At 32.1% G+C, this 19,940-nt stretch overlaps 1 protein-coding gene across 4 annotated transcripts in view; it reads right to left on the minus strand.

Annotated features, from left to right (window-relative positions):
- Positions 1-9,236: 9,236 nt before the first annotated feature.
- LOC114329219 (actin-binding LIM protein 3) overlaps positions 9,237-19,940 on the minus strand; it is a 148,592-nt gene continuing 137,888 nt past the window's right edge. For all 4 annotated transcript variants that reach the window (XM_050655980.1, XM_050655981.1, XM_050655979.1 and 1 more), the window contains one exon: positions 9,237-19,811. In XM_050655980.1, the coding sequence (XP_050511937.1) occupies positions 19,698-19,811 (114 nt within the window). In that variant the 3' untranslated portion in view covers positions 9,237-19,697. The remainder of the gene's footprint in view (positions 19,812-19,940) is intronic.

Here is a 19,940-nt window from a genome sequence, read left to right on the forward strand (position 1 = left end):
AACCGTTAGTCCAAGTAATGAAGCTTAAAATAGTACAAAACCTCGCAATTTTTACAGAATGGATCGATTTGCTTGAAAATTTGAGAATAAGTAGTGGATAGTCCAAAGATCAAAATCTATATGATACCGAAAGGCGCTTTTACCATGGGGGTGGTTTTCCATGAGGGTGGTAAATTTTTTATTATATTTTGAGCGCAAAAGTTGGTAAAAACATTCATTCTAAACAAAAAACGTTCTATACATTTTTATGATAAGATTAATAGTTTTCGATTTATTCGCTAGCGAAAGTGTTAGTTTTATATAGAAAAAATCAATGTTTTTAATAAGTTTTCATCTAATAACTCCAAAAGTTTTCGTTTTCTCAAAACAACTTTACTTAACAAAAATGCACCTTTTGAAAAAATAAACAAAACCGTTTTTTTTTTTTTAATTTTCTTGTAAGATCAATACTGCCCTACTAGGAAAAAAGACCTTAAGTCCAAAAAAAAAATTGAGATAAGGTCATATTAGGGTTTTATAGGTGGTTTTCTACCTTTTTTTGAGGTTAGAAAGCGGTAGCTCCACTTCTTCAATGAGAAAAACGCTAATGAAATATGCCTTATGTCCTAAATTGTCTGCCATTCTAGTGAACAAAGCCTCAACTGCAACTTTTGAATAAAGAAAGCCTCAAGTTACAGTCGTTTTTGACTTAAGGCTTTTTTACTTCAAATTTCTATTATTGCAAGAGAAATTGGAACCACGCCTTAACTTACATCAGATAAAAGAAAGCCTTATATCCACTTGCCAGTGGAGTTAAGGTTTTCTTTTCTTTGATGAGTTTCTTTACAAGTGGCTTTTGATGCTGTTTTTCACTAAAACTAACAGGTGTTTCTTTTATGCTCAGCTGTTTCCCTCCATTATTAGGTATATTATTTTGACAGTGATTACTTAGTTACTAACCTCAATTATTCAAGAAGAGTGTTTTGTTATGGTGTCGTGGGTTGTATGAAAGTTTTACGCTTTTTTTTTGTAACTTGTGACATAAATTAATTTACAACGTGACATTGGACATGTGTAGTTCAAGATCAAGTTATATTTTGAGTTTAGTGAAGGATGTAAAAAATCGAAACGAAGATGATCCTGACGATCCGTTGCCGCTAGCAGCTATTATGTCAACTTCAACTACTCCTGTTGTTAACTTTGATTGTAATAATAGTGAGGAGCACGACAACAGTTATGTTTTAACTCAGCTTTCACCAGTTCAACTTACTAATTTCGACAATAATTCAGGTTCCCATGACCTCGACGTTCAGGATGGCCTAGGCGTAGGGATTGTTCAGCCTATTAACTTATTGCCAGAAAGCGAAGACCAACCTGCTGAAAATATACAACCGGAAGACACCCGAGAGGTAACTAAAAAAGGGACACCAAGAATTAGAAAAAAGTCAGTTTTAAGCAAACAAGAAAAACATGAACAGAAAAAAGATAAATATATTAAAAAACATGACTTGTATCCTCCTTGCCAAGCTTGTAGACTGAAATGCATTGAAAATATTCCAGAAGTAAGAAGAAAACAAATCAATTCTGTGTATTGCGCAAAAAGTTGGCTAGAGAGAAGAAACTTTATGTTGATTTCGACAACTAGGCATGGAGTTAAGAGGCGAAGAGGCAGTGAAAGTTCGTCAAGAAAGTTTTCATTCAAGTATTATCTAACAAACCAACATGAAGAAAATGTCCAGGTGTGTAAGACATTTTTTTTGACTACTTTAGGCTACTCTAAAAACAACGACACAGTTCTTCACAATGTCTTGTGTGTTAACAAAGATCCAACAAATATTGCTCCTGATGGTCGAGGGAAATGTACTCCGCCAACAAAAATTGACCGAGAAGTTGTAAAAGCACATATAGAGTCATACAACCCATCCATTGCACACTACCGCAGAGAACACGCTCCACTGAGGCGCTACATCCCTAGTGATATCACCATAAATAACATGCATCAAAACTTTGTGGCCAGACATCCGAACTTGAAATGTTCCTATGATTTGTATAGGGCTATTTTAAAAGAAATGAATATATCGTTTACCAAATTGGGAAACGAAGAATGTGAAACTTGTGAAGTCTTTATTAACCATAACACTGACCACAGCAAAGAAAATTTAAACTCCGAATGTAGTACTTGCAACGAGTGGTCTGATCATATTGCAAGAAGTAATGATGCAAGAAACCTCTACAAAACCCATGCAAACACTAATATAGATAAAGACCACATATATTATTCATGTGACTTGCAAAAAGTTATTATGTTGCCTAGGATGGAAGGTTTCAAAACTACCGTTTTTACTAAACGCATAGTTGCATTTAATGAAAGTTTTGTGCCCCTTGGCACTAACTGCAAAAATGGTAGGCCAATTGCAGTAATATGGCATGAGGCCATATGTGGACGAAAGAAGGAGGACATAATTAGTTCCTTTGATACATTTTTCAAATATTTCAGAGATGTTCCCCTCATAACACTCTGGCTTGACAACTGCTCCGCACAAAACAAGAATTGGTGCCTGATGACCTACCTTGTTCACATTATTAACTCTTCGGAGTCAGCCACTCAAACCATTGAACTGTACTTTTTTGAACCAGGGCACACATTTATGTCGGCCGATTCTTTTCACCATCAAGTAGAGTTGTCTCTCAGTCGCCATGGCAAAGTATATGACTTTTCAGACTTTGAGAATGCTGTTGGAGCAACTTGTTCTGGGAAAACAGTGGTCAAATCAATGCAGCATGAAGATTTTGCAGTATGGCCTTCTTGTGTCTCTAACTACAAGCTGAATAAATTTGTGAATCGACCCTACCTGAATGATTTAGTGTACATCAAAGCCGAACGTGGCAAAGATACATTGTTGTACAGACTTTGCTACGATGAATATTGCCCCCTTCAGGAACTAGACTTTATGACCAAAAAGGGAGCTGAAAAGGCGAAGAGCCCCCCTATTTTCCGAACTGCACCTCGAGGCATCTGCTCGGCGAAGAAACAAGATATTATTACAAAACTGCTTCCCTTGATGCCTGAAAATAGGAAACGTTTTTGGTTGGACTTGCCTGAAAGTGATGTTCCAGACTTGTGTGTTTCAGACGACATCCCTAGTTGAGCAAAGGGTGTGTGTGTTCCTAACTGTAAAACATATTTTTTTTGTTTTGGCTTAAACTTTTTTATGAACGCATTGTTATATTATATAGATACAGGTCTCAAAATTTTATTCATTTTTAATGTTGACACAAATCCTTGCTAAAGTTGTTTTATTCTAATAACTTATAATCCTGTATTTTTAATGTAGCATAACTTGAATTTTATAGGCCTAATTACAATAGTTTCACTCTAACTCAAGCTAAATATTATGATTTTTTTGTTGAAATACGCTTGTGTATATTTCAATTAGCAAATAAGCACTATTTAACTTTTTAAGAAAGCATTATATTATAACAAACATTTTCAAACAAGACTATTAAATAATGTAGTTTTAGATTTCAATTAAAAATAGTAAAATGTGTTCTTTCTTAAATAGTCCGTCTCTAAGTATATTTTGAGTAACATTCTATGAATAAATTTTGCAAAAACTCCTGGGTGTTTACCTTTTTTAAACCCTAAATGTTTTTTTAGTTTTAAAGTAAAATACATAATGAGCCACCATGGGAGTTAGGGTTTTTATGTTACGGTTTGCACTACTGTTTGGAGGTAACAAGGCCTTAAGTGCCATTTTTATGCCCAAAAAAAGCCAAAAACAATTTTTTTTAACAAAACTTGTTTTTTATTTATTTTTATTAAATTATTAAGGCCTTTAAACGTACATTTTAGAGAAAAAAGGTTGTGAAAAAGTATATTTCACGTTTTATTGAATATCTCCGTTTCAAGTAAATTGGAGTTAAGGCTTTCTTCCTAAGCAGGACAGAATAGTAATCAAGCTATACTTTATTATATGTTAGCTCTTCTTCGTCAAATGCTAAATATTGTAGTTTCAAAGTCAAAAGACGGGATAACTATGCATTTTTCGAGGATAACTTGTTCAAACTAATTTAAAGTACATATATCTAGAAATCTATATTATATTCCGCAAAAAACTATACAACCATCTTCCTTTACAACTCAAATCTGCAACATATTTCCCTAATGTTGTTCTGAAGCTATTTCCTTGTGGCATTTTTATGATTAATTATTTATATGGGAAATAAGCCACAATTAAAATGAAAAAAATAATTTTATTAACGTTTCGACGCCCAAATCGGGTGCCGTTGTCAAAATACAAAATATTACTAAATCGATTTGGGCGTCGAAACGTTAATAAAATTATTTTTTTCATTTTAATTGTGGCTTATTTCCCATATAAATAATTAATCTTTCCCTAAGTTCCGTAAAATGACAAAAGCACATCTATCTAAAAGACCACATTATTCAGTAGAAGAGTTTCTTAATGACTAACTAAGAAATTACAGTAATGTACAAGTAACCAAACTTTCTATATTTGGGTGTCACATGCAGCAGCTTAAACTTATTAATTCCTATGTATGTCTATAGTTTACTTTGTTGTATGTTCACTTTGCAATTTCTATTAATTGTTGCAATATATCGATTTTGTTTTTTTTTTCCTTTTCTTTACTTTATTAACTTATATTTTGTATTTTTTTATATTGACGATTAATCAAATTTCAGAAAATTGTATTTGTTACTGTTATTATTTATTTATTTTTTCTGACTTTATATTAAGCTTTGTCCATAAAATTTGTATAATTTTCAGTGACAATAAAGCATATTTCTATTCTATTCTATTCTATATAAAAATATCTATCTCAAGAAATAAAAAAAAGTATCTAGCTCAAAAATTAAGTGACTTATAATGAAAAGAATGTCAGTCCCTATTTTTTTCAGCGAAAAAGTGCTCGAAAGCAACCCCCCGATCACCATCCTAATTAAAATTAGTCATTGCCCTTATTTGGTCTTCTTTATTATGTATTATTAATAGGTTCTAGAAGCTTGACCGGCTTAGAGTGATTAGTTTAAAAAAAATGGAGTTACAAGCAAATAACGAATTTTTGTAGTTTGGAAAAAATGGCCTTTTCTTCAGAATAGAAAGATTAGCGTCAGCGATACGAAAAAATGTTTAAATATGAAATTGTAGCTTATTTAATTTCCAAGAACCTGATTTGCAAAAATTTTTTTACGGCAAAAATTAAGTGAGCTATTGACAATTAAATCTTGTATTAACATGCAAAAACCACCTTTACCAACCCTTTCAAAGTCACCTCTTTTTGCGACTGAGGATTTCAAAAATATTTAATATTAATAGGCTTATAGATCTTATAAAAACCTACAAACTTTCTAACTTAAAAATTTCTAACTTTCTAACGTAAAAAATAAAAAAGTTACGGTTAAAAAATCAATATATTTTTTTGAAAAAAAAGGAGATCCAATTGGAAGCATAATAATGTAAGTTAGCGGTGTTTTTAGTCATTGGCCTTATTCATTCTTCTTTATTTATGTATTAGTAATAGATTCTAGAAGTTTGACTGGCTTAGAATGATTAGTTTTTAAAAAACTGGAATTAAAAGGGAATAAGGAATTTTTGTAGTTTAATAAAAATGCCATTTTCTTCAGAATAGAAAGATTAGCATCAGAGATACAAAAGAATGTTTAAATATGAAATTGTAGGTTATTTAATTCCCAAGAATTTGCTTTGAAAAAATTTTTTCTACGGTAAAAATTGAGTGAATCGTAAATGAGTATATCGAAAAATATTGATTTTTTCGATATAAAACTAACACTTTCGATAGCGAATAAATCGAAAACTATTAATTTTATCAAAAAAATGTATAGAACATTTTTTGCTTAGAATGAACGTTTTTATCAGCTTTTACGGTCAAAATATAATAAAAAATTTCCACCCCCGAGATGGGGCGGCAACCATCCCCAAGGTAAAAGCGCCTTTCGGCATCATAGATTTTGATCCTTGGACTATCTACTACTTATTCTCAAATTTTTAAGTAAATCGATCCATTCTGTAAAAATTGCGAGGTGAAAAGCTTCATTACTTGGACTACGTAAGAGATGCTCTCTGGATTAGTATGCTTACCGGCCACTTTATATTCAGGCATCGTCTACATTTTCTTGAATTGGCGAATGGTCCAAGGTGCCGTCTGTGTGATAAAGAGGGGTAAACCCCCTGTAGATTCTAGCAGATATAGGATCCCGGAATAGCCTGGTTCCCATAAACGCCGAAACAATGTCATGGACCTAGTCCGGGTGATACAATGGACTCATCTTAGGAGTGTATGAAGTGCTTACAAATGTGCCCTGCCTCGATCGACCATGACCATCTATTTGTCAATCTCACAAAGTGTTACTTATTCTGCATAAGTTTTGCTTCAGTTTGTCCAGTAATACACAATAAAATTGGCTATCGATAGTTTAACCTTTTTCAAGATAGTCAATTAAAATTATGAAATGAGTGTCGAAACCGTTTATTTTGTAATTAAATATGCCTTTGTAATCCCAAAATACAGTAGACATGGCCTTTCCAACCCATTGATCGACTCTTGGCCGCTTCGGAACACTTTTGCCGACTTTACTCTATTGTCATGCGTTCATTCTGTTCTCTGGTGTGTAGTACTGGATCCATGTTCATCAATGGTTACCAATCGACTCCTACAGATTGTGTTTCATAAAGGTACGCATAGAAGATATGCGCGCCGCGCTTCATTGTAAGGCAACTGATGGAAAAAAACAGGAATAAAGAGACCAACGCTCATATGGTATTCATTGATCTTGAGAAAGCATATGATAGAATTCCTCGAAATATTCTGTGGTGGGCACTCAATAAGAAAGGAGTCCCTGGCGAATATGTAAAGATTGTGAGAGATATGTATGAGAGAGTAAAGACTAGTGTTAGTACAGGTGTGGGAGAGACTGATAAATTTCAGGTGAAAGTAGGATTGCACCAAGGCTCGGTGCTTAGTCCTTATTTATTCTCATTAGTTTTGGACCAGATAACAGCGAAACTACAGGGAAGCATTCCATGGTGTCTAATGTATGCTGATGATGTAGTGTTAATAAGAAATAGTGAAAGAGACTTAGAACAAAAACTGGAACAGTGGAGACAAGCTCTGGAGGAAAAAGGTTTAAACTTAGTAGGACAAAAACAGAGTATTTGAATGTTCATTTAAAGATGGAGTCACTACAAATAAAATGCTATCTTTGGATGGTGAAATGATTGTGAAAAGCAATAGTTTTAAGTACCTAGGATAGATGGAGATGCATGCAGTAGAATTAGGGCTGGATGGATAAACTGGAAAGAAGCGAGTGGTGTGTTGTGTGACAGAAAAATTCCAATGAAGCTGAAGGGAAAATTCTATAAAACAGCCATAAGACCGGCTATGATGTATGGAACTTAATGTTGGGCAGTGAAAAAGAAAGAGGAAGAACGAATGCATGTGGCGGAGGTGAGAATGCTTAGATGGATAATTGAAGTGACAAAGAAGGATAAAATTAGAAATGAATATATTAGGGAAGTCTAGGTGTGGCACCAATTGATGTTAAAATGAGAGAGCATAGGTTAAGATGGTTTGGTCATGTTCAACGTCGAGACGTTAATCACCCAATACGAAGAATAGCTGAAGTGTAGATTCCTGGAAGGAGTAGGAGAGGAAGACCTGGAGGGAGACGATAAGGCAGGACATGTTGGTAAAGGGGATTAACATTGATATGACCCAAGATAGAATTGTGTGGAGAAATGCAATTAGGGAAGCCGACCCCAAAGAGAATGATGATGAGATATGCGCGCCGCGCACTTCGCGTGTTCGTTGCGCCGACAGAAGTTGGATCGTGATGCGCACCGTTTGAACGCCACTGAAATCACGTACTAATCAAACGAACTCGCAGCGCACATATCTATACGTACCTTAAGGTACAAACACCTGAGAAGTGGTCACAAGATTATGTTTTTGGTCAAAACGCGGCACCCATCGGCAGGATAATTATTTTACATATGTGACTAGTGCGCTCTTTACTTCTTGTAGCCCCTGCCAGTTCACGCACTTTCACTTTACGATCAGCTAGAACCATTTTGAGAGCCTTTCTTCACATTTTCCAGTGTAACTGCATCGTTGAACCGTCCACTACGTGGTTCATCCAATGTAGATATACGGTCACCACGATATTCACGAAACCAAAAACATTGAATGAGCATTAGTCCCATATTTATTAAGCTTGTCTTTTGTTTCAAAATGAGAGATCGAAAATCGTTTTTCCCATATGCCTAATTTTTCCAAACACGTTAACTTTATGCAGCTGTAAAAAATATGCTAATGACTGCATCGCGCTAAAATACATATATACTCAATCTAATTTACTTACCGTTGCACGTCATCCGCGTCATAGCTCGTGACGTCACATGATACCAACACGAAATATTTGGGCGGTAGGTGTGTTCTTTTTTAGAATCCTTTTGCCGAGTACAATGGAATTACAGCCACTAGGCATATTTTATTATATACGCGTAGAAATAATATTTGAAGATTTCTATTAATGTTAACTTAAAGAAATACACAATATGTTTCGTTTAATTTGTATAAATGGATTATAAAGCGTTTTTATGAAGCACATTTGTTCGGAACACACTGTAACTGTAATCGAACGAAGGTGACATTTTGGCATAAATTGGTAACATTTATTTGACAGTTGCGGTATTGACACTTTAGATTTGTTTTTATTCTTTACTCTAAGTATTTGTTTTGTTATATTTATTATCGACTATTTTCAATGGGAAATAAGCCACAATTTTAACAAAAAAATTATTTTATTAACGTTTCATTTTATTTTATTAGCTTCAGAACAACATTATATTTATTGTTTTTATTATTTATTTTAAGGTAAGATTATAACCTAATTCTAGTTTTCTATTTCTAATGTTTTTATTTATTTACATTGAATATTAATTTGTTTTGTTGTATAATCCAAGTTTGCAATAATTAGGTGATCTATTTGATTTAAAATGGATTCAGGATTTTTTATACTTTGGCAACAATGTCAACTTAGATCTCTGACATAGATAATGACGTGCAACGGTAAGTAAATTAGACAAACTGTATATGCCTAAAAAAGATTAGGGTTTCTAGAACCAACGTTTTTTTTTTTGAGATCACAGTTTCCTAGTCGGCGAAGATTAACAAACCACCAGATATTTTGTAAAAGTAAAAAATAAAAGTCGGTATTTATACAAGAATTTTAATAAGGCATTGTGCTTGTTATACATTAAAAGTAACATAATAAAATAACCAAACCAAAGTAACCGATATGAAAATGAAGTTAAAATGCATAGGAAGGTTCATCACTAAATCTAAATAACAATCACTGGAACATTTTTAGTGGCAAAAAGCTATCAAATATAAAAAATACCATATTTTAGCTTATTCTATAATTAAACGATGATCGAACGACTAGCCCAAAATAGCAACATTTTATTGCAATCTAAACGCCTTTTATTTTTTATTTATTGGTTTCTAATATAAAGATTTATTTACTAACATTTTTTGTTTCTTAGTAATTACGGGGATGTTTTTAAATTTAAGGATCAAGCAGATTGTGTGACAAAAGGAAATTGTGTAAAATTATAGCATATTTAATAATATTCCTGTAGATTCGCAAGGCACATCCATTATGTTTCCGTCTTATATTTTTTATTCAACACTCTGCATTTCTATATACGTAGATACTGTTATAAACAATAATATATTTCTCAAAAAGAAAATAGAAAAATGAAGAGAAAACCTTTTGTTACACAATTTCTTGTTTCCATGGTATAATAAATATATACTATGTTGTAGATATCTACAGCCTAAAATTTGAAAACATCACTTATTTGGTTTTAGTTATATAAATTAACAGTCTAGAAAATTGCACAATCAAATCTTTACACATCTGTCAAACTAATAGTGGGTTGTTAATTAAAATTTTGACCTATTAGCCCGGGAGGTAGTGTCAAATTTAACCGGAGCATTTTAGCATGGCTGTTTTCTTTTTATTTAGTTAGATGTTCCAAAGCTTATTAACAAATGATGTGTCAGCTGGCTCAAAACAGGGGATTTTAGCCAAGAAAAGGTAAAATGTGAAACTTGATGGAAAAACGCTACAACTTATATATGTCAAATATTTATCTCCATGACTTACGTGTATAATAGCCAATAATACCTAGCTACTGGCTTTCACCCAGACGACTCGGGTTCAAATCCTGGCCCTGAAAATCTTTTAATTTTAAATTGACATTTTGATTTGAAAAATAATTTTTTTTTGATAATACCACGTTTTTATTATTTATACGACACAATATAAAAAAGTCTGTATGTATGTCTTATAGAATCGTAAACTATGCATTTGATCATAATGATAATATCATAATATTATTATGACTGACCTCCTTAATAAACAAAGTTGTTGTACATAATCCCCTAAAGCTTATTTGGTTAGTACGATCTAAGTGAAAAAGGGGGTGCCCCCCCCCTCCGACGTTCTTTTTTATTTTTTTACACTAATTTTTCACTTTTCTATCACCAACCCCTTATTAATCTAAATATATCCTTGTTCTCTATAATATATAAAAATGAATGTTTGTCTGTATGCCCTTATCGAATCGTAAACTGTGCATTTGATCATATGATGACATCAAGCAAAGTTGTTGTACATGGACCCGGGAAGGTATCTGAGTTAATACGACCAATCTTAGTCATCAAGTAATCATTATTTACGCAGACAGCACAAAAACAATATTATTTATTAGAAAAAAAGTATACGCAATATTTTTGAGTATTTTTTGGCTTTCTGGTAATTTTTAGGTATTTAAATTTTAAACATTATTTATAATAAAAAAATATTCTTGAACTATGTAGTTTGGCAAAGATTAAAAAGTATAAATAATTAATTTATGAATTTTAGATTGTAAGAAAAAAGCGTCAGCTGAATATATATGATCAAATGCAAAGTTTACGATTCTATAAAAGACATACAGACTTTTTTATATTGTGTCGTATAAATAATAAAAACGTGGTATTATCAAAAAACAATTATTTTTCAAATCAAAATGTCAATTTTAAAAACAAAAAACATTTTCAGGGCCACGATTTGAACCCGAATCGTCTGGGTGACAGCCAGTAGCTAGGTATCATTGGCTATTATACACGTAAGTCACGGTGATAAATATTTGACATATAAGTTATAGCGTTTTTCCATCAAGTTTCACATTTTACCTTTTCTTGGCTAAAATCCCCGGTTTTGGGCCAGCTGACACATCATTTGTTAATAAGCTTTGAAACACCTAACTAAATAAAAAGAAAACAGCCATGCTAAAATAAATGCTCCAGTTAAATTTGACACTACCTCCCGGGCTATATATACCAAAAGTGGTTTTATATTATGAGAACTTCAGTTTTTGTGTCGTATTTTGCCTAAGCATAACTGTTATGTGTGCATAATGGAGTTTATGCGAGGAGATCACAACTCAAGACTATTATAATATACAAAATAAACCACATAAAATGCTAAAATGTCTTCAATTTTATGTTAGTGAGCAAGGAACACTTATTATTATTATCGTAATAGTTTCAGAACACATAACGAGAACAATTTTTGGCCAATGGCAAGGCTGTAAAGAGATAATACTCAAAAATATATTTTACTATTTTCTGAACAAAACTCTTTAATAAAAAATACGATATTCTATACTTCGCGTTAAAATTATAGGTTTCTACGTATAGCGAATTATTTTTAAACTTTACTCTGGCTCCATCTTGCGGTTAATAAATGAAAAATAAATATAACAAAAGCTATTTTTCTGATTTTTAAAGATTTAATATGCAATAATCATTAGACAGCTATTTCTAGATAATTTATACAACTATAACTTTTGCAGTACATGTGATACTATTTTACTGTTTAAATAAAAATATACTAGAAAATGTTTTTTTTTCAACAATTCTGATAGCAAGCTTTCAAGATATACTTGCTGTTAGTAACTGTTAGTTAAAAGTATAAAAAATGGGACGAAAAAAAAAAACAGAAATATCAGAACGTCATAAATGAGCCGTCAACAAAATCTGGCAGATGTGAAATATAGTCTTAAAGTTCATTTGAAAACAATATTACGAAGAAAGAATAGTGGTTCATCGAAGAGGGCCAAGACTACCGGGATTGGAATAGGAATTGATAAATCACTCACTGTAATTGCCAGATTTAGCTCCGTGTGATTATTGTTTCCAAACGAAGCTGGTTATAGCTGAAATTTTACAATATTTTGAGGAAATAGAAATAAATTGCTATCGGAAAGCATAAAAACGTTAAAAAAACCTCTTATCAAATTAATGTATTGAGCAAAATGGAGACTGCAATGAAAAACAAAAGTGAAAGATCAAATTTTATTCTCTTCAAATACAACAAGAAAAAAAGGACTAGAAGTAAAAAAAATAATGAGTACAATGAACAATATTTACGAAGATTAGGTGATACATTGGGACTAATATTCTTTAAGAATTTCCCATACTCTGTATCAATTATATTTATTGTACCATTTCCATGATCTTTTCTTTTTATTTTTTATCTTAAATTATAAATAAGCGCTGCATTCAAAATTAAGTAGAAAATAACTTACACAAAAAAGAAAATAATAAAAGTGATATAAAAATGTGATGCTTTCACAGCAGGAACATTATATAAGCCATTTTCTATTAGCTTATTCTGAAGCACAACTTTTATTGCAATAGTTTTGAAACAAATCTACTTATATAAAATAAAATATATAACATATACTGCCAAAGTTGTAAAAGATATCGATAATTGATCTCTAACGGTACAACCTTGACTATTGTAAATTACTTAGTTGATTTAGCACAACCATGGATTTAGTACGAACGAAGACAAGTGTGGCTGAAACATGAAGTCACAACATTGCTGTTTGTCTACAAGGTCGAGTACAAGTCAACTGTCAAATTGGCTGCTACAAAGCGCCGAAAACAAATGTAAAATGTAATGTTTATTGCAATTAACTGGTGTAATCCCATACAATATTTAACTTGAACATTGACAAATTGAGCTTCTTGTGCGCTTGCGCTGTTTGAACGGTTAAACATTTAACTCGGCATGCGCACTTTTCTGAGGAAGCTAATTGGAGCAGGAAAGTTTAAATCGATTTTAAAAAGTTCGACCATTTTTTAGTAGCGTAAGTGTTTTTTTCGATTATCTCGAAAAATTGAGAGTTTTCGTTTGACACACACTGTGACCTTACACTTTGCAAATAAGCTTTTCGATTGAAGTTTATTCCAACCTTGTGATACGGACATCAAAACCGATTCCATGACATCTCGTAACGCGACAGTTCGTAACAGCGACAGTTCGTAACGGCGACACTTCGTAACTATACAAATTCGTAACGTCCAAATTGAATTATTCTATTTATTTTTGAACGTGGAAACTAAATGTTAATACAATTATAAATGAAATTATGTTTATCAATATAACGAATCAGTATCAGGATAAACATTTTTAAGGCATTTCATATTTCGTGTTTCAAAATATAATAAAAGTATTTAAACCATATTAAAAGCCATCCCTCATATCAACTATAACCGTTGATTGAATACCCCATCGCTATAACCAATCACAAGGTTTATAATAACAGGTAATTATAATCTTTCCTTTACAAAATGTTTACTAGAAAATTGGGAATGTCTAAAGACGGTTGTTGGCTTAAATATTTCACGAATTACTTCATTATGCATTTGTCTAGGTATATGCAAATATAAGGAACAATAAGAGGGTTAAACTTTTAAAAAATATTGTTAAAATTTGTATGTATTTAAATATTTGTTTGTGTTTAAAGACTTTTAATATAGTCTGAAACACGAAACATAAAATGTGTTAACATCTTTATCCCGGTACTGATTCGTTAAATTAATAAACATAATTTTAATTATAACTGTAATAACAGTTAGTTTCCACGTTAACAAAAATAAACAGAATAAAACTATCGCCGTTACGAACTGTCGCTGTTACGAATTGTCCGTTACCAGTTGTCTAGATTTGTTGTGCCTCAAGTTGCCTCATCATCTGTGTTTATTTGAAATTTAGTGACTGGAGTTTCTGTCGTCATTCAACACCATTTGTAGCCGTTCAGTTTCCGTTAGAGACCTTAATCAATATCATTGACTTACTATATACAGTACATACGTAAACTATAAAGTTAACTATACCTTTTACCATCAGTTACGGTGGTACTTATATTTTTTATATAAAGAGTAAAAAAGGCAAGATGAATCGTTGTTAGAGACAGGAAAAATGGTTAAATACAACTAATCAAAAAAACTGTGGGTTTTACACTTCAATTCTTAAAGATATAGTTAACCACACATTTTACACTCTAAATATTCCGAATCTCAGCAATATGAAGACCCATTTAAGTGTTAGCCAAAGTCACCTCCCCTTGTATCTTTTGCACGGTTATACTTCAAATAGTGAAATTTGGAGGAATGAAATAAGCGGACGTAGGCTCATCAACTAGTCATAACTGGTGACGTAATAGTGGTAGAGGACGTTACAGAACCACTGTGGTTGATAGTTTTAAATGGGATCTTATAGCAAGTGGTATCTAGTTTGAACATACCTATACAATAATACAATTTGGTTTGGGTGTAAGCTGATTTGATGAATAAATTAAATAAATACCAAAATTATGGTTTCGTATTTAACTAAATACAGATTCTAACGTCCGCCCCTGGATATTTGTCAAAAAAGTTAACGTTTTTCAATTCTCTAGTTGTTTTTACTTTCCTAAGTTTTTACAAAAGTGTTTATACCTTGAATATTTAGTTTAATTACTGTTTAACGAGCCGTTTAAATATTTAATAAGCAGAATGGTACGTACTGTAGCAGCTGTGTCAGTAACCCGATCGCCCTATATCGAGGACTTGTTTAAGGGAGCTCCTTCGGAAGTTTGAAGCAACAGGTAGTGTTCGAGATAACAAACGATCTGATCAACCAACAATTAGTGATGACAAAAAATTGACATCATTGCAGAAATGGTCTTCTTCTATAGCTTAAGTTGTTCTATCTGTGAAATCATCAAAGTGGCCGAGTGAAGACTAGAATTCCGTGAAAATATGTCCAATCAAATTAACCAACAGTCAGATTACATAAAAACAATTTGTTTTAGTGACGAAAGTACATTTCCTTCAATGGAAATGCTAACACACAATGTGGGGTATTAGGAGTGACACAGATCCTCACGTGTTTCATGAAAAACATACTCAATTCACAGAAAAGTAAATGCTTGGGTAGGTATTTGGGAAACCACATAGTTGGGCCTGTTTTTCTCAATGCTAACTTAACCACTGAAGTGTATCTAGAGGTAAGACGTTACCTAGATGAGAAATATCGTGGTAGATGGATTGGACAACCAGGTTCTACACAGGGTGTCCGGTGTCCCCGAAAATAGTGCGTTCCTTTAAGGTATGGATTTAATACACAATTTAGAACAAAAAAGTCCTATAACATTTTTTTCTAAAGTTAACCGTTTCCAAGAAAAAATTACATTGTTCTCCATACAAGTGAATTTTTATTTTCATAAATTTGAATGACATGGCAACGTAGCCTAGAAGAACTTGCTGTGACTGTGGAAATTTAACCTAATACCCTGTAATTTAACCTGTTTATTTACTTTGAGGTATGATTTTTGGGGTTGTTGACATCGTAGGTACCTACCTGCAAAATAATGGATATGGGTTTGGTTGATATTTACATTATTTTACCTACCAGATGCAACTGACCTACAAACCTACTTTTTTAATCTTTAGATTTTTAAGTTGCGCGTTGTTGCCAGACTTCAATTTGCATATCAAAATGTATTTTCGTTTTTTGGTCAAACTGCTCAATTTAGAAAAAAATGTTATCAAGGTTTTTTGCTCTACATTGAGCCTTCTACCTATACCTTTAAGGAACGCAGTATTTTCGGGGACACCCTGAGAATGGCCAGCTCGATCTCAGGACCTCACAACATTAGATAGATAGGTATTTTCAATACCTTTCAAACGAGATATAACTTGCCATAAGGTCCCATTTAAAATTGTCGGTCACATTGGCTGTGTAACGTCATTTATGACTATTAGGTCACCTGTTATGACTATTTGAGAAGCCCACGTCCGTTTATTTCCTCCCTCCAAATTTCCCCATTATAAGTATAACCGTTCAAAAGATACAAGGGGGAGGGGACTTTTGGCTAGCACTGAAGTTCACTTTATTAAACGAAACAGAATCTTCGCAGCACTGAGATTCGGACCACTTCATTTTTTGGATTCACTTTGGAAAAATAACCTATTTTACAACTATTCTTTAAGCACTTCCATAAAGGTCACGTAAAACTATGTAAATAAGAATACATAAAAGAATATATTATATAATATAAAGAAAAACAACACAAATATACAGAATAATTGACGATTATACTTTAAGAATAAATTATCAACATTTTTATACATTTAGCCAATAACAATAATATATTAAATTACGTTTAAATAAAAAAAAAACCTGCCAAAATAGTTCTTTAGGTATTATATACGGGCTGCCTGAAATTGTACTTTTTACCTTCAAAAATTTAAATGTAGTACGTTTGTCTATCGGGTACCATATTTAAAATAAAGTGAATATATAGCCTCAAAACGGTAGAAAAAGCAAATCCAGTGTAAATCCATAATTAAGCTTACCTGGAAATCGTCCTTTGGGTTTTTTGCTTTCCAGATAAGCCCTTTCGGTCTGCAAATTTGGCGAATGCCTTATATCAATTGAAAAGTAAAATGTTTTTCTCGTCAAATTCTTTCCAAAAGTTTTTCTACTCTAATTACATATCTATAGTTGATGTATAAATTTCAGTCCTTATCAAATGTTATAATTAAAACTGTTCAGTTTTTGGGAATTTAAATATTTTGCAGTATTATTTTTTATATAAAAAGGTTAGATAATATCCATAAACTAAGTATAAAACAGGAGTTGCTATTAAATGAAATTTTAAATTAAATTACTTTATAATATATTTTTTAATGATTGACAGGGCATACATTGGTCCTTCGACCCGGATATAGATTGTATTGTACATATTGAAGTACTGACAACCATTAATAAATACAGTATACAGATAAAACACTATAAGATATAATACTATTTTTTACGTAAACACATAAGGACTGATATTTATCCATCTAACTAAAGTCAAATATTAAAATATATTTTTTTAAACGTCACTTAGGATAAATAACGCTAGTACGATAATATCGGTATCGTAAATTACTCTGTATTATATATATAAAAAAAGAAAATAAATATGATAAAATATACATCCAAACAATGTTAAATAGTACCATTACGTCTTAAAGTGTACCTATGGCAAAGAAAAATAAGTATAATGTTTGGTCTTATTCAACTATTTTAAAGAACTTCACCTGAAAATTCGTACCAAACTACTGCAACTTGCACTTTTCACATAGAAACCATATATCGTATTACAAGACTATCACAGAAAATGAAAAATATGAACAGATTTGTACTTATTACTTACACACATCAGAATCACTGCTGAAATAATTGCTTGTATACAATGATGAACAATTGATAGGTGCAAATAAGAATCTCACAAATACAACATTTAGGGCCGGTTGTTCGAACGCTAATCAAAAATGGAATCAACTGATCATTATCAAATATTTAATTACTATCACCAACTGTCAATGTCAACTTTGTTAGGGTTGCTGAAAACATAATTGATTATAATTATGAGATTTATTAATCAATTATGTTAATTATCATAATGATAATGATAATTAACATAAATGATTACAATCAACTGATTGACGAACGAATGAGGGGTGTTGTTATTTGATGGTTGTTAATGGGACTTAATTATAATCAACTTCTTGATTAGCGTTCGAAAAACCGGCCCTTACAGTTCGAAGAAATTTTTTTGGTACACACTGACATGGAAATTCAAACATCTTTATAAGATATAGCCTCAGAAAGACCCTATGTAACATGCAGCTGAACATTGATACAAGAATACAAGTCTTCCGATGTTGTTTTCCATCCTTTTATAAGGAGGAGAAGCCTGGACCTTGACAAAGGTAACATCTGAACGACTACAAAACTTCGAAATGTGGTGATATTGCTGCTTTGCTCAGAATTGCATAGTTTCATTATGTCACAAATAACAACATGATCTAATGTGCAAAAAAATTTGAAGAAATATGTACTAAGAAAATCAGAAAGGTATTATACTTAGAGTGTCCAACAAGAAGTACCAACTAATTCAGATAATTAAAATAACTTATTGCGACAAACGACATCGGGGCTGAAAAATATGATGACACGTCAACAAAGTCACATGGACCAAAGAGATTGCAAACATCCACAGAGATAGGCACCATCACCAGAATAGGCACACAAAAGAATATTATAATTTCCCATGATCGTAACTATAAGATATCACAAATTCTATGAATAATGGATTGGGTAGCCAGGTGAGTAAACCAGGACAGAGAGTATGGAGAGAGAGAAAGATAGATAAGACAGAGAGGGCGATGAGAAAAAGAAAGGGGTGAGAGAGAATGTGATGGAGAAAAGGAAATATTTACGAATAAGAAATGATATAATATTTGATGATAATTTAAAGGGATTGAACAACAATTTACAGGGCACTAACCAATGGTAATCAGTGGGCAATACCAATTATTGGTTTTTCGTGGATTGTAAATAATTCATACTAATATCCATGTCGTGTATTAAAGAATTCGTAAATATTCGTGAAAACTTGTATAATGATAGATTATTAATAGAAGCTTCGCGCCAGGCTATATTTTTAGTTAAGGACAGACGATAAAATAGGGGTAAAGATAGCTAAGATTGTTGGATGTATTTGATAAAAATTTGATTTTCCAAGATATGTTGATAATCACAACGTGAACAATCGATTAAAAAAAGGGTTTCAAAGTGTGACGAATGCCTCCGCACCTGTGACACACATACTCTCAACTTTATAGAGACACCAATCATATTTATTTGTATACAAGCAACCCATTTGCCTTAATTGTATTTCTTTAAGCATAGCTGAATAAAACTCTAAACAAAACAATAAAAGGAAGGAACAGGGTGACCATTGCTTTTGCAGTTGAAGATCCAGTTGGCAAAGCGTACGCATTAAAGATAGTTTCTTTTAAAATTCTATAAAAATGATTTTCAATATTGCATTAAATGCATGTCTATACTAATAAATATAAAGAAAAACTGTCATACTTGTAAACTATGAAACATATCAACTAGTCTATAATACTCTACTAGCATGGTCGGTAGTGAATGAAGGTACTTGAAAAAGCACAAGGAAAAATTTAAATTTAATGGAATATTTTTTGCTCTATTTTTTTATATGTTGATTATTGGCTCACATTTTTATTATGTCTTTTTGTACATCAAATATTATATATGTTTTTGAAATTATCCAATATGCCAATTTTATTCTAGATAACATTTCTTTTGAGTTCAGTTTTTCTTTAAGTAAAATTAGGATTCCTGTGCATTCTGCATTGAAAATCATTCATACTTTCTTTACAGCACCGTATTATTTCTAAACATGTATTTAATTTCTTGATTTCTATTAAAAGAGGCGCATGCGCCGTTTCATTTCGTTCCTTTTCCATTGTGGTAACCGGTAAAAATCTGACCTTGCCATTTGTAATAACGCCTCAAATTCTTGATCTGACAGATGTCTCTGAAATAGAAATGAACAAATTTTAATTGGTATATTTGGAAAGGTTTGTCCGCTTGTTCTGTGCAACAGTAATAATACTATAACATTCACAAGAAATAATACGAGGAAAATATCAATACCATATATAAA

Source organism: Diabrotica virgifera, chromosome 7 (assembly GCF_917563875.1).
Source record: "Diabrotica virgifera virgifera chromosome 7, PGI_DIABVI_V3a".
Taxonomy (NCBI): domain Eukaryota; kingdom Metazoa; phylum Arthropoda; class Insecta; order Coleoptera; family Chrysomelidae; genus Diabrotica; species Diabrotica virgifera.